General features: G+C 36.6%; 1 protein-coding gene across 5 annotated transcripts in view; it reads right to left on the minus strand.

Moving 5' to 3' along the window:
- Positions 1 to 6,957: 6,957 nt before the first annotated feature.
- The window catches only part of LOC136871959 (putative uncharacterized protein DDB_G0291608), a 609,035-nt gene continuing 589,922 nt past the window's right edge, over positions 6,958 to 26,070 (minus strand). For 4 of the 5 annotated variants that reach the window (XM_067145717.2, XM_068227275.1, XM_067145718.2 and 1 more), the window contains one exon: positions 6,958 to 9,388. In XM_067145717.2, the coding sequence (XP_067001818.2) occupies positions 8,948 to 9,388 (441 nt within the window). In that variant the 3' untranslated portion in view covers positions 6,958 to 8,947. The remainder of the gene's footprint in view (positions 9,389 to 26,070) is intronic. The other variant, XR_010859845.2, reaches the window with a different exon arrangement.

Genomic DNA, 26,070 nt, shown 5'->3' on the forward strand with positions numbered 1-26,070 from the left:
CATATGCATTTTTAAAAAGTCCGGGCCCTAGTTATGACTTATCTCACCTTATAATGAGAGCGACGGGCGATGTGTACATGTTTTAGAGCTAAAATCATATTATCATAATATAACAATATTACTTTCAAATCCACCTTCAAACGCACTACCTTTCAATGCAAGATCCATTTAAATTTTTCTATTGTAATCCATCTCTTACTTGATCATAAGCTGCACCTTGACCTGACATTTACTCTAATAAGAGAGAGTAACTATTGGATAGTAACTATTGGACTTTTAAGGTATGTTGTAAGTTTATTATCGCAATAATATCCAGCTCTAGGGCTAAATGGTTAGCGTGCTGGCCCTTGGTCACAGGGGTCCCGGGTTCGATTACCGGCAGGATCGGGAATTTTAACTATCATTGGTTAATTTTCCTGGCACGGGCGCTGGGTGTACGTGATGTCTTCATCATAATTTCATCCTCATTACTACGTGCAGGTCACCTACGGGAGTCAACTCAAAAGAGACCTGCACCTGGCGAGCCGAACCCGTCCTGGGATCTCCCGGCACTAAAAGCCCTACGCCATTTTTTATCGCAATAGTTAAGTACCGTACACTACAGCACAGAGAATATTTTTGGTCAAGTGTTATTTGTACATGAAGAAGAAACCCATTAGAACGTGCCTTTGAAAACTCTGTAGATAGTTTCCCGGTTCTACAATACCATCAAAATGTTACATGCAACAACTGGTTCACAAGTGGCGTAGTACTGGTTCAGTAACTAGTAAAAATAAAAACAGTGAAGGAGAACAGCTCTCTCACAGGAGAGGTTGGAAGACATACAGGCAGACTACAAGTCAGTCCACGTAAGTCGCTTCGAAGAGTAGCTCAGGAAACTGGTATTTATTCATCAGCATGTAATGTAAAAAAATACATTTACAGTGTTATCAGACTCATTCAGTGGTGAGTTCAATTTCATTTACTAGTTTATTTGTTTTATTTATTTATGTATTTGGCTGAGCATTTACAGTATATAGCTTGTGAATTGTTTCGTTTAGTTTCTCACGTCCGCTCACCATTGCGCGCGCTGTCCTTGCTGTCACCGCTTCTCTGCACTCCTGTGCCTCGGTATTCCACTAAGAAGTCTTAAATTAGACTCTATAGTTCTTAAGACCCACTGCTTGAAGGTTGCTGATATTTCTGTTGGTTTTGATGCAGGTTTCTATGCTGTATGTGGTAACTGGTACAAAGAAGCTCCTGTATAGTATTAACTTTGATCTTAACGGAACTTGCTTATCCCACAGAAGTTTTCTCCCAAGGTGATAAAACTGGGCTCCATTCTGTATTCTACAAGTTATTTCTTCAGATTGTTGGCTATCTGTTGTTACTACACTGCCAAGATAACGGAACTGATGTACTTGTTCCAACATTGATCCATCTCTACAGGGTGTCCGAGAAGTCCCCATACCCCTAGTTTCATACGTTTCATATTATTATTTTGTTATATTATGGCATGGACAATTGAGTTTGTATAATTGGGGAATTTAATAGTTGTTTTATTGGTATTGGTATCCCTGCTGCTAGCATTGTTGTCAGTCTCATTTCAGTTGTTAAGTCATGGTGGACATGAGCGGACACAGCTACACTGTTGAGGAGCGATTAGTGGCGTGTGTGTGGGTGCACGAACGAGCACATACGGGGCAAACAATGACTGTGATAATGAGTGCATTTAGAGATCACTTTGGCAAACCCCCACCTTGTATAGCTACTCTGCTTGATTGGGAGAAACGTGCGTTTGCTTCAGGCAGTGTCAAAGACAGGCCGCGTAGTGGACGTAAGAAGACGCGGGAAGAAACGTGTCAATTGAACAGTCTCCATTGAAATCCATTCGCAAAAGAGCAGCTGAACTTTAAGTACTGCGGTCAACAATGCATGACCACATTAAAAGAGATTTGAATATGAAGGGATTTAAGCTGATGCATGTGAATGAATTATCTGACAATGACATGGAGCAATGAGTTGCAGCCTGCCATGCTTTGTTGGCACAATTCCCAACTGCCGTGTCTTGCTCAAGAGTGTTATTTTCTGATGAATCTGTGATATATCACAGTTCACATAGGAGGAATGTGGTTTTCTGGTCTAAGGAAAATCCTCATTATGTGCAAGAGTTGGAAAGAAACCCACCTCATGTTATGATATTTTTTTGATGGGTATGTGAATGGAAAATCTTATTTGCATATGTTACAATATTGGTTAATACCTCAGCTTCAAGACAAGGGAATCATGGGTCATGTGTGGTTACAACAGGATGGGGCTCCAGCACATTTTGCTATTCAGCTGCGCGAGTTCCTTGATGAACAATTTCAAGGCCGCTGGATTGGCCAACATCTCCAGCCCCGTTGAAATGGCCAACACGAAGCCCGGACCTTACCACGCCAGACAACTCATTATGGGGAATAATCAGGTCCCATGTGGCTCAACATCGGTACACGACTAATGAAGAATTGCGCCAAAGTGTGGAGGAAGCCTTTCGTTCCATAACTCCTGAGATGCTCCACAAGATGTCAATGAGGACTTGGAGACGGATAGAACTCTGTGTAAGGCATGATGGTGCACATACAGATTCCCTGGATTCATAGTTTTTATATGTAAGTACTCCACTGTAATATGAAACGTGTGAAACTAGGGGTACGGGGACTTCTCGGACATCCTGTATGATGAAATTCTAAAATAATTCAATTATATTAGGTCCATCTATTCAGTACACTTCTGCAATTTATAAAATGGTCTATTTAAAGGTTACATAGTTGTCTATTTAAAGGTTACATAGTTGTTTAAAATACCCTGGGCAGCAAAATAATAGAGAAGAAAGACATACAACAAAAAACAGTGATACATAAAAAATCTGAGATAACACAACAAATGCAATTAGAGTTTATGTTAAAATGTACAGTTTCTATATTTTGCGACTCCTCATACTATCTTTAACCTCTGCCTCATTTTTCATTCTCATACTCTGCCTTTTACAGTATTTTCACTTTTAGATCCTGGCTATACTTGTTTTCTCTGTGATGCAATACAACTGATTATTTAAAAACTTCACTCCATTTTCCAGAAACATGACAGACTAGAACAACATCTGTCTTCTCTATCCTTTAAGTATTTCCTCCAGCCAACCAATATTTTACTAAATACGGTTGGACCCACACTCACAACTTATTTTATCCAAGTTTGAATCCATGTACATTTTTAACAGTTTCCAGTGTACTTGTTGAATACCCATATTTTTAATATAGAAGCTATGTACATTTTAACATAAACTCCAATTGCATGTGTTGACTATGTTTTCTCGGATTTTTTATGTATCACTGTTTTTTGTTATATGTCTTTCTTCTCTATTATTTTGCTGATGATGACCTCTAAGCTAGGTCGAAACATGTTCAAGGTATTTTGAAGAACTATGTAACCTTTAAATAGACCATTTAATAAATGGCAGAAGTGTATTGAATAGGTGACCTAATATAATTGAATTCTTTTAGAATTTCATTGTAGATATTTGAAGTCAATATGGAACCGGAATGAAGTTTATTACTTTGATCCATGTAGTGACGTTAGTACGGATGTTCTTTCGAGTAATAGGCAACACTGTTGTTTTGGACTTGCTTATCATGAGACCAAATTGCTTGAATATAGCTCTCCAGACATTCAATTAATTAATTAATTAATGTTATTTGCTTTACGTCCCACTAACTACTTTTACGGTTTTCGTAGACGCCAAGGTGCCAGAATTTAGTCCCGCAGGAGTTCTTTTGTGTGCCAGTAAATCTACCGACACGAGGCTGACGTATTTGAGCACCTTCCAATACTACCGGACTGAGCCAGGATCGAACCTGCCAAGTTGGGGGCAGATGGCCAACGCCTCAACCATCTGAGCCACTCAGTAGACATTCAGCTTCTGTTGCACTTCAGATACTCTATCATACCATATTACCACATCATCTGCAAAGGCAAGAGCTTTAAACTCAGAGTTGTTGTTGAGTCTCTTAACTCTCTTTATTATTTCATCCATTACAATGATGAATAAAAGTGATGATAGTGTGCTGCCTTGTTGTACATCCTACCTAGTCTCAAACCACTCCAAATATCCATGTCCTATTTGAACACAACTCTGGCAATGTTCATACAGCATTTTGACTTTATTAATTAAAGCATATGGTATAGATCTATTCTCAAGGCATTTCCAGAATTTTTGTCCCTGTATGCTGTCATAAGCCTTCTCAGTATCTTGGAAAATGAAGATGACATCTTTTCCTTTTTCCCAGTGCTTCTCCGTGATCATCCTTAAAGAAAATATCAGATCTGTTATTGCCTTATTCCTTCAGAAACCATACGGCTCCTCTTCAAGCTGTGATTCAATGATGTTTCTTAATCTCTGTTCTATGATTCATTCCACTATTTTAAGTAGCCTACACGAGATAGAAGAGTGACGCCTCTGTAGTTGCTGGGTTTCCGTCCGTCTTCTTTCTTAAATAGAGGGACAATGACTCCTTTGGTCCAGTTTTTTGGAAGTTTTCCTTTCCAAATGATGCGTAGGACTCTAAACAACCACTGCAATCCTTGCAGTCCAGCAGATTTGATCATGTCAGCAATTACCTCATCTATGCCTGTTGCCCTGGTTTTACTTATGTTCCTTAGGGCACTTTCCACTTCTATCCATGTTATAGGAGGTTCCACATTTTGAATATATTATTTTGCCATGCTCTCCTATTGTTTATTTAAATTGTCACCATTATATAATTTGTCAAAATACTATACCATCTCATCTCTTATCTCTTTGTCATTCCAAGTGATGTTTCCATCTTCTTTCTCCAGGGCCTCAATCAATCAATCAATCAATCAATCAATCATCACTGATTTATTTAGGACAGTTGCCTAGGTGGCAGATTCCCTATCTGTTGTTTATCTAGTCTTATTAAATAATTGCAAAGAATTGGGAAATTTATTGAACATTTCCCTTGGTAAATTTTCCAATCCAAAATTCCTCTTCCCATAAAGGAATAATTGCTGCAAATTGTCCTCTTGAATTCCAACTCTATATTCATACTGTAATCTCTCCTACTTTTAAAAACACCATTCAAACTTATTTGTCTACTAATGTCATTCCACGCCATCTCTCCACCGACAGCTCAGAACATACCACTTAGTTGAGCAGTTTGTCTCCTTCTCCCAAGTCTTCTCCAGCCCACCTAGCGAGATGACCATGTGGTTAGGATTGCGCAGCTGTCAGCTTAGATTCGGGAGACAGCGAGTTCAAATTCCACTGTTGGCAGCCCTGAAGGTGATTTTCTATTGTTTCCCATTTCCACACCAGGCAGATTAAGGTCACGGCCACTTCCTTCCCACTCCTAGCCTTTTCTTATCCCATCGTTGCTGTAAGATCTATTTGTGTCGGTGCGATGTAAAGCAAATTTACAGCGATAACTTTAACATTATAGTCCCTCTAGTCAATACTTATTACAATCTTTTATTGGCTAAACACCGTACATGTTTCGAGAACCCATATGTTGTCTTCTTCAGTGGCTGTATAATCTACCAAGCTTTCCCAGGACTTGTTAACAACACTATTTTATTTTGCCTTACAAATAAATTACAAATTGTCATTATAAATATTGTAAACTAAGTCTAAGAAATAAAATTATTATATGTCAACTTAAATAAAAATTATTGGAAATTATGTGGCCTAGCATTCCAGTTTTCAGTCTCAATAAAATAACAAATTTTTCAGTTAAGGTATCTACTTAATAAAAATATTTTGTCTAAAAAATGCTCTTGTAAAATTGAGGCATCCACTCTAATACTGTAGATATGTGTGTAAATGTTTATATCTGCATCTCCTGTTCAACATTCCTCTGTTCCATTTCTTTGAGGACTTCTGCAAACTTTCTTGTCTTAAGTATGCTATTTTCTCCTGTGTATAACTATATTTGACCTTGACCTCCAATTGTAACTTTTAGAGTTCAACATAAACCTTGTCTTTCGATCTTTGTGGCTCTCACAGTTGCTATTTAAAACTGTATCACGAGCCAGTAAATCTACCGACACGAGGCTGACGACCTCCAAATACCACTGGACTGAGCCAGGATCAAACCTGCCAAGTTGGGGTCAGAAGACCAGCACCTGAACAGCCTGAGCTGCTCAACCCAGTATTTAGAATTCCTCCCATACACCAGCTTTTTAACTGAAGTACATTCTCTCATGCCTTGTACATGAATTGACTAGACAGGTGTTCTATGTAGAAAAGCTGCACCTGAAGATGCTTCTGCCAGCCGCTTTAGCTTATAGGGACTCTGTAAAAACTTCAGCAAAAGAGATCTGGTATATGGGAGAAATTCCAACTGAGTGATGCCATGACAAACCAAGAGTGGTCACAGGGAGACTGAGCTGAGATACACAATGACAGGCTTTCTGTGCACAGTTTTCATCAGAAGCTGTATCAAATCAAGTTCTTCCATGAACCTGGCCCTAATTGCAGGTGCAAGAGATGTGGTGAACCGTGAGTGGTACAGAGTGCTAAGTTGCCAGTTGAGAATGGAATCACTGAAGAAATACTGTACTAATTATTGATTGTAAGAAATTCTTTCCCTGCACATTGTTAGCAATTAAATATTCATTTATTCATTCATTCATTCATTCATTCATTCATTCATTCATTCATTCATTCATTAAGACATCATTTCCTAATTTAATATTGCCTGTATTGACTGTATCCCAGTACTTTTGTTTTGGATTTGTTTATTTTCATCTTTTACTCCTCCAAGACTGTGTTTAAATGAGATATGAGTTTTGTGATTTTGAATACCTTTTTTTTCAGGGTTATATTCATTCAGATAAATAGGGTCAAGGGAAAAGTAGTATTAAACCAAAAGTAGCATGTCTTAATTTAACTCTAAAAGAAAAAGTCAAAAGAGGCACAAATCAGCTGGAAATGGAATGGTATATTTTAGAATAAATATCAGTTCACATCTTAATTGAAAATGAAATACATTTTAATTCAGTAGCAGAAGTTGTCATTTACAAAAGTAACATGATGCTAAAAAGCAAAATAAGTACTAAAAGACAGAACAGTTTTTGTAAGTCCAAAAAATATTACAATTCTGTTTTTGTAGCTTCTACTGTTATTAGCCCAAGGATATCTGAAAGGAGAAGCCTGAAATCAATACCTGAGTTTGATTATAACAGAGTAAGCTTTCTATTAGATCATGCCAATAAGAAGTGAAACAATTTCATTTATGAGGAAATAGGATGTAGTAACGTTTTACTTTTATGCACCATGTGGCTTGTAAAGAGCTTGAAAAACAAAGAAAAATTCATGATAGTGTTTATCTTTATCTTTTCATATAAATAACATAATGGCTTATAATTATTTGGTATGAACACACATTTGTATCCAAACATGTTTCTATTTGAAATATATATCAAATAATTTCATGACTAATGTCTACTATTATACTGGAGATTCCTTGCTTGTGAAACTCTCACATTCAAAATGATCACAGACACTGATCGTTATCGCTGATATGCTGGTTTGCCACTACATCAGACGACACATCTTTGGTACATGCTGCTTCTTAACTTTGGGTAGCTTCATTATATCACATTTCTAGCCAAGGAACATCCACACTTCACACCACAGAATAGCTTGTTTTCTTATATAGAGAAAACATTGAAAATAGTCATGTAATTGTTTACTTTGGTATTTCCACTCAATCTAAATACCTATCAGAAATCAATATATTAATATAACATTTATTTACACTTTCCCACCTTTAGTGGGAAAAAAATATAACTTCAAAAAACATTTAAATCCTGCACAAGTGGAATATAAAACAAAATATATTGCATATTACAAATAATAATGATATATACAAGTTGAAAATTACATATGCTATAGGCCTGAAGAGTTTTCGATGTTTACATTTATATAATTTTTAACAAAGAACAAAATGCTACTTTGTTACATGTATATAGACAAATACCTATTATAACTATGTAATAGTAATGGCATTAATACCATTTTCCCTGGTATGCTTTACAAAATAATATTGAAGCCCATTTACAAAGAAACCAGTTCTGATAATCAATTTCAGACATTTTTAAGCATAACTTTATTTCTTTACACTATGAATTAAAATAATCATTATTGTCTGGATAGATTTCGATTCAGTTTTCATTTTGAAAAACAGGGAAATATGACTAGTATAACAAGACAGTTACCTGTCGACTATTCCACCTTAAAGAACAACCACACAATTAAACACTCTCTGAAAGAGTCACACTTCAGAGTCCTTCAGTAACTCCAGTGGTATAGTCCAATTCAGCTAACACCTAACATAGCGCAGAACATTGGCACTTCATTAGTTAGAATTATATGCCTTTTTAGACAGCAGAGAGAAGCTCAAACATTAGCCTGCAAAGATATCTCACGTTTCTCTTGTAGAAAAGTTCCATTAATTAAAAATATATTAAACCTGAAGAGTAGCTTTTTCTAAGCAAGATATAAAATATCTACTAAGGAGCAATGCTAATAGATACTTCGTAAAATTTAACTTAGTGCTTAATATTTTGAGCAAAATAAAAAGCCTATTTTACAGAGATTCCTTTGGATATGACTCCAACAGCTGTGGAGTAGGTAGAGTAATATTTAATGTAGTTGAACTCGCCAGATAGTGTTCCTGGTTATCTTAAAGCAATTTTCTGAGTAGGAATACTATAATTAGCAGACTGTTCTTTCATGTATTTTTACCTTTCCACTTACGTGTTTCCACATTCTTCACTCCAGGGTAATTTAGATGATTCCAATCCAATAATTTAAAAGTTCTTCGGAAAAACTATTTGCACACTGTTAATATCCCACCAAAGTATTTAATGGCTAAACTTCTGTTTGGCCATTATTATTGAGCTTTTGTCAGAGCCGTGTTATTTCTGCTCCATTCTCCTGAGCACTCTCTTTAGCATCTGTCTGACTTGCCTTATTCTGCTGTCCTTGTTGAGGTGATTGCTGCTGCTGATGATATGTGTTCTGTTCACTATTCGACGATACATTTGGACTAGACGTAGGGAAGAATCTTATTGTTTGACTGCTACCATCCGCCACAGGTGAAGTCACATCCAAGCAGTCACAGCTGAGACTGGAATCAGAAAGTGTTGGATCTCCAGAATACTTTGGAAGCAAGAGAAGAGACTCAGTGGATTTGGTGGGCTGCACATAACGATGGTGATGATGGTGGTGGTGGTGATGGTGATGATGATGTTGGTTGTGCCCATGCAGGTTAACTGATGTCGAAGCAGATCCCTGTGGTTGTCTGCGATCACCTCTGCATTGTGATGATCCAGCACTACCACTTGCCTGAAAAATTTCCAGCTATTAAACATTACATTTATAATGGTATACAGTATAAGAAATTAGAAGAGCCAAAGAAATCTGAAATGGAATACATCATTTAGCTACAAATATATGCACACATTGAACTGTAGAGAGTTAATATACATAGGTTAACCTTCTGGAAAAAAAAGAAAAAAAATCTTCAAATACACCGCCTGACAAAAAAACACCCATAAGAAGTGGAGAAAACAAAATGAAACCTAATGTATTCAGAGGGTATGTCATATTTCAGTTATTACAAAATCAAGTCAAATTTACAAAGAACTTCGCAGTACGAGCCACTTATCAGCATGACGTTGCACCCCCTCTGGCCTGGATGTATGCACTGAATCGGTTGGGAAGGGCGTCAAAGTCATGTCGTCTCCTGAAGTAAGCTGGCCCTCAACTGTTGTAACTGGTCCTTGATATCCTAGTTACTGGCACTGGGACGGAGTAGACGTCCGAGCTGGTCCACACATCTATTGGGGACAGATCTGGGGATCTTGCTGTCCATGGGAGTACCTCAGCATCACGCAGACAGTTTATAGAGACATGTGCTGTGTGTGGACAGCACTGTCCTGTTGAAAAACGGCACCACAATACTGTCGCATGAGAGATAACACAAGAGGACGCATGATGTCCATGACGTACCGTTGTACTATCTGAGTTCCCTTAATCACTACCAGCTGTGACTTGCCACGGTGAAGAGGCTTGTATGTCGCAGTGAAGCAGATAGCCAAACCGCAGTTGCAACCATATCTGATAGGTATCTGTCGAGAGACCAGACAAACAAATGGTTTATCGAAAGGGGGGTAGCAGCCTTTTGAAAGTTGCAAGGGCGACAGTCTAGATGATTGAATGAGACGGCCTTGTAATAATACTTAACATGGATTAGCTGCATTTACACTGTTACACGGCTGAAAGAAACAGGAAACTACAGCCGTAACTAACTCCTGAGGACATGCAGCTCTCTCTGCATGAATGATTTACTGATGATGGCTTCCTCCTGGGCAAAATATTCTGGAGGTAAAATAATTTCCCCATTCGGATCTCCGGGCAATCTCAGGAAATTGGATACTGACATTCTGCGAGTCGGAGCATGGAATGTTGGAAGTTTGAATTATTGTGGTAGGTTAGAGAATCTGAAATGGGAGATGGATGGACTAAACTTAGATGCAGTTGGTATAAGTGAAGTACATTGGCAGGAAGAGTAGGATTTTTGGTCAGGCGACTAAAGAATGATCAAAATAGTACAAAATCAAACAGGGGAAATGCAGGAGTTGGTTTAATAATAAGAAAATATGGCAGCAGGTAAGCTACTATGACCATCAAAATGAAATAGTGCAGCTCTATATGCCTACTAGCTGGGATGATGATGATGAAATTGAAAGAAAATATGAAGAAGTAGAAGATTTAATACAATATGTAAAAGGTGATGAGAATCTAATTGTGATGGAAGACTGGAATGTAGTGGTAGACCAAGGAAGAGAAGGTAATACAGTAGGAGAATTTGGATAGTGACAAAGGAATGAAAGAGGAAGTCAGGTGGTTGAAATTCTGCACCGATCATAATTTGGTCCGTGCTAATACTTGGTTCAAACACCACAAACCATGGATGTATACATGGGTGAGACCTGGAGACACTGGAAGGTATCAAACAGATTTCATTATGATTAGGCAGAGATTCAGAAACCAGTGTTTTATTGAAAGACTTTCACCAGGAGCAGACGTGGACTCTCCCCACAGCGTTTTGGTCAGAAATGCCATCTGAAATTGAAAAAACTGAAGAAAGGAAGGAGTGCAAGGAGATGGGATCTAGATAAGTTGAAAGAAAAGAGTGTGAGGGATTGTTTCAAAGAACATGTTGCACAAGAACTAAATGAAAAGGCTGAAGGAAACAATAGAGGAAGAATGGACAGTTGTGAAAAGTGAGGTAATAGGATTGCTGAGGAAATGTTAGGAAGAAAGGAAAGATATAAGAATCGATGGATAACTCAGGAGATACTAGACCAGACTGATGAATAACAAAAAATCAGGAGGGCAGAGAAGAATACAGGCAATTAAAGAATGAAGTAGGTAGAAAGTGGAGGGCAGCTAAGGAAGAACGTCTGAAAGAGAGTTGCAAGGATGTTGAAGGTTGTATGGTCCTAGAAAAGGTAGATGCTGCATACTGGAAAATCAAGGAAACCTTTGAAGAAATGAAAAGTAGGTGTGCGAATATTAAGAGCTCAGGTGGAAAACCACTTCTAGGGAAAGAAGTCAAGACAGAAAGATGGCAGTAACATATCCAACAGTTTTATCAAGTTAAAGAATTAGATGATATGGTTCTGGAACAACAAGAATCTGTTGATGCTGATGAAATGGGAGACCCAATTTTCAGGTCAGAATTTGACAGGGCTTTGTGAGATCTAAATAGGAATGAAGCACCTGGAATTGATGACATAACCTCAGAATTACTGACTGTCTTAGGATAAACCGACATGACAAGGTCCATTTAGTGTGCAAGAAGTATGATACAGGAGAAGTGCTATCCAATTTTCAGCAGAATGTTGTTAAACCTATTCCCAAGAAAACTGGTGCTGACAAGTGCGAACACTACTGCACCATTAGTTTAGTATCTCATGCCTGCAACATTTTAACACATATTATTTACATAAGAATGGAAAGACAAGTTGAAACTGAGTTGGGAGAAGATCAATTCAGCTTCAGAAGAAATGCAGGAACACTTGAAGCAATCCCGACTACGTCTGATCTTACAGAACTGAATTAAGAAGTATAAGCCCACATACATGGCTTTTGTAGATCTAGAAAAGGCATTTGATAATGTTGATTGGACCAAGCTATTTAAGATTCTGAAGGTGATCGAGAAAGAAAGAAAGAAGAATTATCTACAATCTGTATAAAAATCAGTCCGCAGGGATAAGAATCAAGGGTCTTGAAAAAGAAGCAGCATTCTAGAAAGGAGCGAGGCGAGGCTGCAGTTTGTTCCCCCCTGCTTTTCAATGTTTATATGGAAAAGGCAGTAAAGGAAATCACAATCCAAGAACAGGAAATCAAAACTCTTCGAGATTTGCCGATAATATTGTTATTTATCTGAGTCTGCAGAAGATCTGACTATTCAGTCTAATTTTCATTATCCTGTCGATGTTCTCTACCATGTTCACATGCTCCTCCAGCTGTTTTGAAATTATCAAGCCCACTCCAATTTTTGCCTCTCGGTCATCACTCCAGTATAGTGCATATCCTTTCCTCATTCTCTTCTTTCTTTTGCCCTTCCACTTAACTTCGCTCAAAACCATAATTCTCTTTCTCCATAAAATCCACCACTTCTTCTGTCTTTCCTGTCAGAGGCTTAAGGTTGATTATGCCCACCTTCATGGTGTTGGTTACTGGTTGCCCATTTTTCACACCCTCAGTACCCAAGGAACTGTGCATCGCTTGCAGGGTATGCCCTAACCTTTTCCAAGGCAAGTTTAGAAGTACCATCTGCAATTATTTCATTAGGGTCACCACTCCCAGAGGCATTTTATACCTACTGCAAGGTGTAACTTTAGGCTGTTGCTCAGGGATACAGACACCTTTTGCAGCTGCTTCACTGATATACAGACATTCCTGACAGGAGAAATTTCTTCCATTTTATCTGTCATTGGGACTGGGTCCTCTTCCACCATCTAAACTGTTGACTACATTCTCCTTTCCTTCACAAAGGATTCACCTGGCCTCCAATGGGAAGACTCCTCTGTCCGTAGCTGGTTGTCCCCCCCTTTGGGTGTCAAATTTGGTAATGGCCGCTTGACCTTTGGCCAGGCAGTCGTGGGTAGTACCGTCTGTGTCACATACGGTAGCAGGATGATCCTCACCTGACACATCAACATACGGTACTGAAAAGGCCAGGCTGAGTGGTTCAGACGGTTGAGGCCCTGGCCTTCTGACCCCAACTTGGCAGGTTCGATCCTGGCTCAGTCCGGTGGTATTTGAAGGTGCTCAAATACGTCAGCCTCGTGTCAGTAGATTTACTAGCACGTGAAAGAACTCCTGCAGGACTAAATTCCGGCACCTGGGCGGCTCCGAAAACCATAAAAGTAGTTAGTGGGACGTAAAGCAAATATTATTAAAACTGAAAGGACTTTTCCTTCTGGTGAAACTTATAGCCTGACTTTTCATCCCATTTACAGTCATAGCATTGTTTGTTGTCCACCCCATAAGACTGTCAATGTCTTTTTGCAGATGGTCACAAATTCTGCAAAAGCCTTATCTGTTCTTTTTCTCGTACCATTTGTATACATAAGAAAATATGAAAGTACAATCATCCTGCCTTGTGGGACCTTCCACCCTCTTAATTGTTACATGATCCACTTACTCTAATTCTCCGAGTTTCTTTTTTTTTTTCTCTCTAGATATTTAGCCACCCATTCAACCACTCTTTTGTTTAGTCAACAGTCCTCATTTTCACCAGCACTCTCCCATGATCTACCCTATCAGAAGCTTTGGATACGTCAATAGTGACATTCCATTTGTCCTCATGAATATAAAAATTTCTAAAATATCTGTTATATCTAGCAGGAATCCTACAACTTGAGCCTCAGTGCCTTCTATCTAACCACAAGGCGGGGTGAATCCAATCAATTATTTTGCATATAAGAGTGGAATCCATCTACCAATGTGTGAATCTGATCATTATTTTGAGTTTTTAAACATATGTTTAGTATTTATAACAATGTATCACATTTTATTTCAGACTTAATTTGTAAAAATCATACAATACACTTAACAGTAGTGCTATACAAAACATTAGAATTATGAATGATTACAAAAAAAACGTCTAAATTACTGGAGTTCCAAGTGGTAAAATGATATACGATCAACGTTAACAATAATATAATCATAATTATTTATGGCATTAAACCTTCATACCATGCCTTCTAACCATGACATAGAGGAGCATGAGGCAAATGAAAATAAAGGAGCAGAAAAGGAGAGTGCAGAATTAAAAGTATATGATTTCATCGTTGTAAAATATGTTACCAAAATATATATATATATATATATATATATATATATATATATATATATATATATATATATTATGAAAAAAATAATGAAATGCATACAAACTGTGTAAGTACAGTATATTACTACAGTTTTAATCTTTGATAAATTGGATATTTTTAAAATCCCTTTTCTGACATTTGAGAATGTGGTATCTGCCACAGAAAAGGCCATTTAGTTCACACATACATCCTGAGTCAGGTGGGGGGTGGTGGTGCTCTTTCATCATGCAGATTTTATAGTGATTGCCATGCACAAAATGTCGGAGCTCATTTTTCATGCCTGTCTAGGATTGGTTCATCGAGGCCTCTGTGGAACAGAGTTCCAAGCAAATATTGTTACTTTTTGCTCTCTTTCTTGTATAGACTTGCCCATCAAAATGTAACTGGCAGGTCAAATTTCAATCGTAGATCTTCAATTAGTAATGTCTCCGCAAAAATGAGGGTTGGATATTTTTATTTTGTTGACAGCATACAAAATGACATTCTTGAGAATGGAAGTTGTTTGTGTTGTTTATAGTAACATTTACTTTGTCTTTCTGAAAAACGAACCTGACCGAGGCAGAAAAAACACAACTTGTTCGAAAGCTTGTACTAGGATATTGATTTTAGAGTTCATCCCAGAACCTTCTTATAAACCCTCATGATTGGATTCACCCTACAAAATTGAAATATTATAATCAGATATGGAAAGTATGAAAACAGTGTTAACTATAGATATAAAAATTAATAGTAGTATTTAAGATATTTGTATGAGAGTAAAAATATCATAACTTAACAATTCTACAACTGAGGTCCGGCTCCATGGCTAAATGGTTAGCATGCTGACCTTTGGTCACAGGGGTCCCTGGTTCGATTCCCGGCAGGGTCGGGAATTTTAACCATCATTGGTTAATTTCTCTGGCACGGGGGCTGGGTGTATGTGTCGTATTCATCATCATGTAGATGTATTCTGGGTTAAACCATGGGAAATTGTTGATAAAACTGAGGTAACTGAATAGGAGACCATAAGGCTGTAATAATGGATGTAGGACTCGTACCAAAAAGGCTTAATAAGAGGGTTACACAAGACAAGAAATTGTACAGAAAAACTAAAGTTGATGAATTTGGGACTTACATGCAATAGAGAACCACTCCCAAGTGGACTGCATTTATACAGACTTCTCAAAAGCTTTTGACACTGTTGATCACGATATCTTGCTGCAAAAACTAACGGGCTACGGTTTGAATCATATCTTAAAAATCGCCTGCAGATTGTTAAAATAAGGAATCATTTTTCTGCGCCTATTATTGTTACCAGTGGAGTTCCTCAAGGGTCTCACCTTGCGCCCTTACTTTTTACTCTCTACATAAATGACATTAAAAATATACTTAAGAATTCTAAATTGCTTTTGTTTGCCGACGATGCAAATTAATTGTTCACTTGATTGTTTAAAACTTCAAGAAGATTTACATCATCTGGAAAAGTACTGTATTCAAAATGGGTTGAAACTTAATCATGAGAAATGTAAAATAATATCATTTTTTAAAAACAAGAAGAAAATATCATTTCCGTACAAATTTAGTAATAACATTCTAACTCCTGTTTCACAAGTAAATGACCTTGGTGTTTTATTCAGTTATAACCTATCATTTAATGAACATATTGAAAATATTTGTAAGAAAGCATTTCAAAGATTGGGTTGCATTACTAGATATTCTAGGGAATTTTCAAAACTTAGCTACCTATCGATTGCTGTATGTATCTATGGTACACCCTATACTAGAATACTGTTCACCTGTTTGGAACCCTTCTCATCAGACCTCTATCCATAGATTAGATTCAGTACAACATAAATTTCTTCGTCTATATTCTTTTAGAGCAGGATTCTCAGATGATAATGTTGATTATACATCCCTACAACAGTCCTTAAATCTGCATAGCCTGTCACAACGCCGTGAATTATTGGATACACTCTTCATTTTTAAATTGCTTCATTCCTTGGTGAATTGTCCACAACTCCTTGCAAAAATTAACGTACATGTAGCAGACAGACGCACAAGGTTCAAGAATACATTGTCTACAAATTGGCATAGAACTAACTATGCATTCAATGGGCCAATTGAACGAATGTCAAGATCTATAAACAAAGTGGATATTGATATATTTAACTGCTCATTGTCAAAACTTAGAACTCATTTACATAATCTCCAGAATTGACTATTACTTTCCTGTGCTTACTTGTAATATAACCTGTGTATATATCTGTACATATTTTTCTACTTATACTCCATTGAACTTTCTTTTTACAGTGTTTTGTCTATACTACTCTACTGTTATGCAAAATGGTATTTCCGTTAATAAAGTATTATTATTATTATCACAATTCAGTTGTTGGATAAGTGAAGGGAGTAATGTGGATACACTTTGGGCTAAATTTAAAGGAATCATTTGGGAAGGAGAGAAGAGATTTGTATCTGTTAAGGGTAAAATGACCTCAGACCCTGTTTATTATATAAGGGAAATAAGAAAATTAAAAAGAAAATGTAGAATAGTAAACAGGAAAATCAAAGAGGGTAGGGAGAGTAGAGAAACTAGAAAACAGCTAATGAGGAAACTAAATAGATTGAAAAAGGAAGCAAAAGATAATTATATGAATGGCATACTTCAAGAGGGTAATAACCACAAAGGGAAATGGAAAAGGCTGTATTCATATATCAGGAATCAAAAGGGAAAAGGAATCCAAATTCCTACAATGGTGGGAGAAGGGGATGAACACCATTTAACAAATACTGAAAAAGCAAACCTATTTAGTAGGGTATTCAGAGATTCAGTAGATGATTGTCAGGAGTTGGAAACTGAAACAGAAGATAGAGAGGGAGAGACACAGAGGGAAACAAGAAGCTTCTCATTCACAAATGAAGATATTTTTAGAGAAATCCAACTGCTTCAGCAAGGAAAAGCAGCAGGAAGTGATCAAATTACTGGGGAGGTATTAAAGACAATGGGGTGGTACATAGTGCCTTATTTAAAATTTCTCTTTGACTATGTCATAAATAATAGTGTAGTACCAAAGGAATGGAAGGAATCTATAATAATACCAATTTATAAAGGAAAGGGTGATAAAAAGAAACCAGAGAACTACAGACCAATCAGCCTGACCAGTATAGTTTGTAAAATACTGGAGAGTTTAATATCAAAGTACATCAGAGGGATATGTGATGATAAAAATTGGTTCATGAGGAGCCAGTATGGATTTAGAAAGAAATTTTCTTGTGAGGCACAACTGGTGGGATTTCAGCAGGACATATCAGATCAATTGGATTCAGGAGGTCAGTTACTGTAGATTGTATAGCCATAGATCCTTCCAAAGCCTTTGATAGAGTGGAACATGGAATATTATTAAAGAAATTGGAGGGAATAGGATTGGACGTAAGGGTTACACATTGGATAAAAACATTTCTAAATTCAAAGGTTCAGAAAGTCAAAGTAGGAAATAATGTATCGCAGGAAGAGAAAGTTTGGTCCGTTACTTTTCTTAATATACGCAAATGATTTAGGGAACAATATAACATCAAAAATAAGATTGTATGCAGATGACATAATTGTTTATAGGGAAATAAATAACATTGAGGATTGTTCAGAACTACAAAGGGACCTTGAAAGTATCCAACAATGGGTTGAAGAAAATAATATGAAGGTTAATGGAGGCAAATCAACTGTTACAACTTTTACAAGCAGGAGCTTTAAAACTGAATTTGAATATACTTTGGATGAGGTAGTTATCCCAAAAGATGGCAAGTGCAAATACTTAGGTGTGAGATTTGAAAGTAATTTGCACTTGAAGGGTCATGTTTGACGACATTGTTGGGAAAGCACACAGATCGTTACATGTCATAATGAGGCTACTTAAAGGATGCAATAAAGAATTAAAAGAAAAAAGTTACTTAAGTATGGTTCGTCCGTTATTGGAATATGCAAACAGTGTTTGGGATCCTCACCAAGAATACCTAATAAAAGAAATAGATAGTGTGCAGAGAAAAGCAGCAAGATTTGTAACAGGAGATTTCAGGAGAAAGAATAGTGTATCAGAAATGTTAAAGGAACTTGGGTGGGAAACTTTAAGTAAGAGAAGGGAGGAAACTAGACTTATAGGATTATATAGAGCCTATATAAGAGAAGAAGCATGGGGAGATATCCATGAGAGGCTTCAGTTGGAAAATAATTATATCGGCAGGACAGACCACAAATATAAAATTAGAAGGAATTTTAGCAGAAGCGATTGGGGTAAATTTTCATTCATTGGGAAGGGTGTGAAGGAGTGGAACAGCTTACCAGGGGTAGTGTTTGATCCTTTTCTTAAATCTGTACAGATATTCAAGAAGAGAATAAACAGCAACAGAGAAAAATTAATGAAGTGTTAGAGGGCATTCGACCAGTGCAGGTTATTGTAAATAAATGTGTGTGAATAAATTAATTCCATCCCCTGGTCTAAGGAGTTTGGACAGCCAAAGTAGGGGACTGCCTGTAGGGGTGAAGTACAATGGGGACTTCGAGGGCCCTAGGACCGCTACGGTAGCTGTGAAGGCCCTTCAGGAACTCTGAAAAGTGGTGGCAAAAGGGGCTCTGGTTAAGACGCAGCAGGTCGTTATGCTACTTAGGTTTCAGAATGGGTAAAAAAAAAAAAAAAAAAAAAAAAGTAAATAAATGCAATGTAAATTTTAATCTTATCATTTGAAGTAATTCCACATACTGTATATCAGTTGACTATATCTGAAAGTAGTACAGGAGATATTATAAGTAGAATTTTGTAAACAATATAAATTTATTAAGGATGAGCTGTGTGTTTAATAGAAAAAATTGTTAGCGTAAATTGTATAATATTGTATTATAGGAAAATTTTCTTCTCTTGTTAATTTAATATTTAGTGCTTGACAATAATGTATTTTGGTGTACCATTTGCCACTGAGGTAGACACCTCATTTGCAAATAAAGAGATTTTGATTTGATTTGATCATTTCATCCTCATCACAACGTGCAGGTCGCCTATGGGAGTTAAATCAAAAGACCTGCACCTGGCGAGCCAAACATGTCCTCAGACACTCCTAACACTACAGTAAAAGCCATACGCCATTTCATTTCATTTCTACAACTGAGGTACTTGTCAGTGACAGAAGTTATCCAACTGATGTCCTTACATCACGTGATGTGAGAAACATCTGCTAACTATGGCAATTGTTGGTAATGTGAACTACAACTTACCATTATTGTAGACAAGTTTATCTAGAGGTCAAAACAGTGATCAGTTATGGAACCAGTTATAACACCATACCAACATTTCTCATTGTTGAAAAGTAGGTAATGATCAGATTTACACCACCTGATCAGAATCACCCCATTTTACGGTAGATAAATTACATAAAATAACAACACTATTCAACCCGAAAAGGAACTTAATAATAAATTTGCATATTTTTTTTGCAAATTTTGTGAAAACGCATATTTGTATATTGATAAAATTGTGATTTATACCTTCATTTAGGCTACCTTTGTAATACCAGAAACAGAGATGGGCTACCTAAACAATTTTTAGATTTTTAAACATTTTTTGCCAGGCTGCATAACTTAGTTGAGCACTGGCCTTTTATATGAAGGTGCTCAAATACGTCAGCCTCGTGTCAGTGGATTTACTGGCACATAAATGAACTTCTTCAGGATGAAATTCCGGCATCTCTGTATCTCCAAAAACCGTTAAAGTAGTTAAAGGAAAAAGTAAGCAAACGTGCTTGCAAATTCCAACCAGAAAAATTTGCTGTTAAGTGAACACAGTAAACTGTGTGGAATGTAAAAAACATAACAATTTAATGATTTCAAAATAGTAGTCAGAACTTCAAAATTTGATGAAATCACCTAGATGAGGCAATAAAATTTAGTAAATACTCAGAAAATGTTACTAGTAAATCTAATTTCATCTCAATAGAATGTGGCATACCATATTGCCCACAACAGCATGAGATATCAGCTCTTCCTCCACTGAATTATTGGAGAACTCCACAGCTCACTCAAACAAAACTGAACTGTCACAAATTTCAAGTACCTTCTAGAAGCTATCAGAACCCTAACACTTAGTTCTTCAGCCTGCCATATCAGCCCACTGAGACTTGCAGAAGTTTGTTGAACAAATTTCTGAAGATGCAAGCTTATTTGATGGGTAATGTTGGATGATGATGATAATAATAATAATAATAATAATAATAATACAAACCAAATCCCATGGCTCAACAGCCCCAAAGGGCCATGGCCTACCAAATGACTGCTGCTCAGCCCGAAGGCCTGCAGATTATGATGTCGTGTGGTCAGCATGACGAATCCTCTCGGTCATTATTCTTGGTTTTCTAAACCCGGGCCCACTATCTCGCCTTCAGACAGCTCCTCAATTTTTTATTTTAATCATGTAGGCTGAATGGACCTCAAACCAGCCCTCAGATCGAGGTAAAAATCCCTGAGCTGGCCAGGAATCAAACCTGGGGCCTCTAGATAAGAGGTAGGCATACTACTCTTATACATTATTAATAGGCTAATAATTGCATGGCCTGACAACTTGACAACTTGTTCTGGAGATTATTAAACAAAGGCTATAATCAATATCAATATGAAACCTGAGTTATATTGCTAATTATGGTACGAATGTGAAATAATTGAAAGAAAGTGAAAAGAAACAGTCAATGTGCACAAAAACTATATTCTTTACTGATATTTAGATTGTTGCTCTCACTGACCATAATTATAGACATAAGCTTTTGGACTTTTGCCATGTCAAGAAAACAAGGTGCATTTTTTACGTTTTGAATATTCATGCTATTAAGGAGAGGCATCTCCTATAAAGAAGAAAATGAACAACAGTAGAATACTAACACCACTAAATGGTAGGGGACCTGATAACAGAGTACTTACAGGTATATTATCTAAAAATAAATGGATTAGGAATTCTCTGTTTTGCTAGTGGCTTTACGTCGCACCGACACAAATAGATCTTATGGCGACGATGGGACATGAAAGGCCTAGGAATTGTAAGGAAGCGGCCGTGACCTTAAGGTATAGCCCCAGCATTTGCCTGGTGTGAAAATGGGAAACCACGGAAAACCATCTTCAGGGCTGCCGATGGTAGGACTCAAACCCACTATCTCCCGGATGCAAGCTCATAGCTGCCCGCCCCTAACTGCATGGCCAACTCGCCCGGTGGTTAGAATTCTAATCAAGGAATACGTGGTAAGTTATTTTAAAATAATAATATGTAGCACTCCAAAATTTCTAGTAATTTTTAATAAAGAGAAATTTAAAGCTATGATACTGTGAATGTGAAGGAAGCATTGCTGCCATTTCCTCTGAATGCCAAGGAAACTTGCTATTAAGGATTCAAGGAGCTGGATGGAAATGAACTATGAAAAATGTCAGCGCAAGATAATACAAAGGAGATTTACAGATTAACAAATATGACACTGTACCGACATGAATTTCATGATAAGAACAATGAACACCAAAGTCAACTAACTGCGAGCCTTAACTGAAATTAAAATTAATCATCACAATGAGAAAGTATAAGAAGTAATCATACAATATAAAAGTCCTCCAAAAATTTTATAGCAAGTTGTAGGATTAAATTCAGTGCACTATAAATAGGAGCATGTTTAATACAGAACAGGATCCAAAGCAAAACACATCAAGTGAAAAGGATCAGGACATATGGTACATAAATATGAATCTGTGAAGTGGTATCAGATAGATACTGTGGTACTAGTATGCTCTTAGTATAATTTAAATACAAGCCTGGTGTTAAGTGTGAGTCAAAAGTCTACAGCAACTACTAAAAGATTGTTGCTCTTGAATATCTGGTATATTTTTACAAGGAAAAGAAAGCTGCAGTACATAGCTAATTTATTTTATTACAATCTGGGGTCACTTTTGGGTTCTTCACTCTAAAACTGGCCAGGAAAATGAGTTGATGAAAGGAATATGATTCTACAGGTGATAAAAAATAGGAAGAGAAATTGACTGAAAAGAGATTCCTTGCTTGTAGGTGCTATGGAAGGGATGGCACAAGGAGGGGGAGAGAACGTATGAGATCGCAGACAATTTAAAAGTGGAAGGAAAATACATATTGATCAAGAGATCACCGGAGTACAGGGATGTGTTAAGACTCATTTGTTGGTGGAACATACATACATACTTACATACAGGTACATGAAACTTCTTCAGGGATTTATTACAAATGTCGATTAGTAACAAGTGTCTACTATTTGGGAAAATAAAAACAGTTTTGGGGACACATTTTCCAAATGAATACTCAGCTGTAATCAAGAATAAACCATGTTCCATCAATAGTATTAGGTTTAATAGTAGGTGTAATACAGTCATACAATACAAATAGTGCAGACAGTACTGTGAAGCTTCTCCTAGATCAAAATGAAAAGACATTGCATTTATTAATAACCTCTTTACTTTTAAAGTAAACACACCCGGGTGACTGGAGTGGGACAATGATGATGATGACTTTTAAAGTAATCTGATACGAGAGTTTGTGTTGTGGAAGCACTTTTAGTTTACTTTTTAGATGCATTTCTACTTCTGAAATAAGTGTAAGTCCATTTCCATCTCTGTTATGGATGAAGTACTTTTCAAATTGCTCACTTTCTAACGGCATTCACAAGCTTCTGTTGCTTTGACTGCTTCATCCTCATTTCTATCCATAATTAATACAGTAGTATAATCAGTCACACTTTGAACGAGACACTCAGTATCCACAGATCAATCCTCGGTGCACACAGAGTCATCAACGGACTATAAGCCAGCTTTTAAAAGTTTGCATAGTTCAAATTTAGTGCTTTCATTTTCACATTCATCACTTCTCGAACCATGTTCATATTCAGTAAAACGAAAATTGTGTCCAATACTGCTTATTTTATAGTAAGTACATCAGTTATTAAGAATAGGCCTATCTGCGATTAGGAAGCAAATTCTCCATATATACGCATCTATTTCTGCCAGAGAATCAAAAAATGTCTGGTCTCCAGAAGTGAGTGTCTGGAGAAGTTTTAATGTACAGTATTTATTACAAGATATAAATTAATATTTTAGAAAATATAACCAGTAACACCTTAATATACTGCACAAGAATTTACCGCGAAAACTTAGCGTAGTAGGCAAGTAACTAATGAAGATTATCAGCAACCCTTTCAAGTAGAAATGCACGAAATTAAATGCAGGCGATAAAGGTATGGAAAATATTATCACCATTCTCCACAGCTAAAAACTGACAAGAAGCTAGTTTTGGTTGCACAAGGATAAATATCAACATTATGAATTACATTTCCAATAATATAGACAAATCCTTGATACACCTCCTCCTTGCATAAGGAAGCCTACAGACCATGCTTTTAGCTGACATTCTGTATTGAAAATGTCAATTGTTCTTGAAGAGTGCTAAACAGTTCAACCAGCAGAGATCATTATAAAGCGTATGTCTTTCGCACAACATGGTTATTAATTGGAAAAGTGCATAATGCAGTCTGACAGATGTCATTGTTAAGGTCACAGAGTAGAATAGAGAAAAATTAGGGAGGCAAACAAAATATTTGAGACATTTTATAAATAATCTTTATATATAAAATGAGCAAATTACTTTGCTCAGTATAATGTTAATACCATAATGGTAAATTAACTATATCAGGATGTTGATTAGAATTCAAGCACTTAAAAGAAATGTCTACTTATAAATTTAGCACTTTGTGCCAATGGGCTAATGGCACACCTTCCAAAGACAACACACACAGTCATAAACACATACAAACTCAGCATTTATTCACAGCTAATTTACAATATACTCCAATATTAAAGGAGCAGTCTGGTGTAAAATGATAGAAAAATTGAAACAGAGGTCTTGAATAAAGAAAAACAACTATGTTTTCTGTATAAGAATCTGATTTCAAAGATAAACAGCTGAGCGTCAAACATGGTGACGTCACTTCTATTATTTACTATCAGCTCCAAGCAAGTGTATGTGCAATGAGATAACTGCTGCTCCTAAATAAATCGGTGATAGTTGCAAGATGCCTCCGTGTTGTCCAATCCCATTAGTAATTATTTCATATACTTGCATTTGAATACAATGGATACTGAAAGGAAGTTCAATAGAAACATATTTATGTTTCAGGCAGCAATAATACTGAACTTTTTCACTTTACCTATTTTTCCTGGTTAGAGAATTCCTTATTAACAAATAGGCAAGTAATATTTCTGTTTAATAAAAATGTAGTGTTACATATTAATTATATCTGTAACAGTAACCACTGATGGAAAAACTTATAATGTACACTTGGGTCCGTTGCTATAGATAGTTCTGAAGTTTCAGACATATCATTAATTAACCCATTGTCAACCAGCGCTGAGCACATGTTGCTGCAGAAACCAACAAGTAGTTTTCTTGTGGGTTCTGGGATTGTGTGTGTGTATTTGGAAATATCTGTGCAGGAAATTGGGATAGATCCCAGGATGTCTTAAAGACAAAACTACACTCCAAATAAACATTATCAGGAGCTTAGATGTAAAGCATAATTCCTTAATCGGTGCAGCTTCCCAGTCCAGACATCTAAAATAAAAACACAGAGAGAGAGAGAGAGAGAGAAATTATGTATGAAAATGAATGAACTAAAATCATATTGTTTCAAACCCAACAAGAACCCACCACGGTCAAATAGCGATAAGGAATTACTATTCCATAAAGAAATTCTATTAGACAGAAGCAATAACATTTCATGGTGTAAATGTGAAAGTTGTATTCCTATGCCAATTGATCTCTAAAGAATGTACAGTCTCGAGTTCCAAAATATAAATGAAGTAAAGGGCTGTATAACTGTTGTTTGTTTACAGTTCAATAATCTTAGGCCTACAGAGGTGCTTTATACAACAAGACACAACTTAGCTGTAAAACCAAACAATTCTAAAGAGAAGGGATATCCCCATTCCTAAAAGAAAGATTTGTAGCATAGTTTGCAAATTTGATTAATTCGTGGACTGCAGTTGGTCATAAAAATAGTGTTGTTATACTATCATGTGTATAACTGTATAAGAAACAAATTCCCAGAACCTGATGGAATTTATCAAGAATTTAAGGCTGCTGAGAATGATCTATCAGCCTCGGTTGCTGTTTGTTTAGAAAGGTGAGTAAATAATAATAATATGCATATGTTAGTAGAATTTCATATGCCAATTGCATTTTACCAGTTTGTTTTAACACTTGAATGTACTATTAAATGCCTCAACAATGTATATGGCTGACAGCGAGTGGAGTAAGTGACATCACACGCATTTTATCAAGCACTGTATTTTGTCTTCTCATAACAGCATACAGTAGAGTTCAGATAATGATCAGTAACCTTGTAATTTCTTCTTCCATTTTCTTTGGCAGTTATACTGACAGGTGATTTTTAGACCAGGCAGCTCGTTTAATGCCAATATTTCTAAAACTTCTACAACTAATTTTGATGTTCACTGTAGACACTGTAAAAAGCAATATGGCAAAGAAAGTTGTTCAAATCCTGAGCACATTCAGTTTGGACCATGCATTTTATCTATTATGCAGA

This window comes from Anabrus simplex, chromosome 4 (assembly GCF_040414725.1).
Source record: "Anabrus simplex isolate iqAnaSimp1 chromosome 4, ASM4041472v1, whole genome shotgun sequence".
In the NCBI taxonomy this organism is placed as follows: domain Eukaryota; kingdom Metazoa; phylum Arthropoda; class Insecta; order Orthoptera; family Tettigoniidae; genus Anabrus; species Anabrus simplex.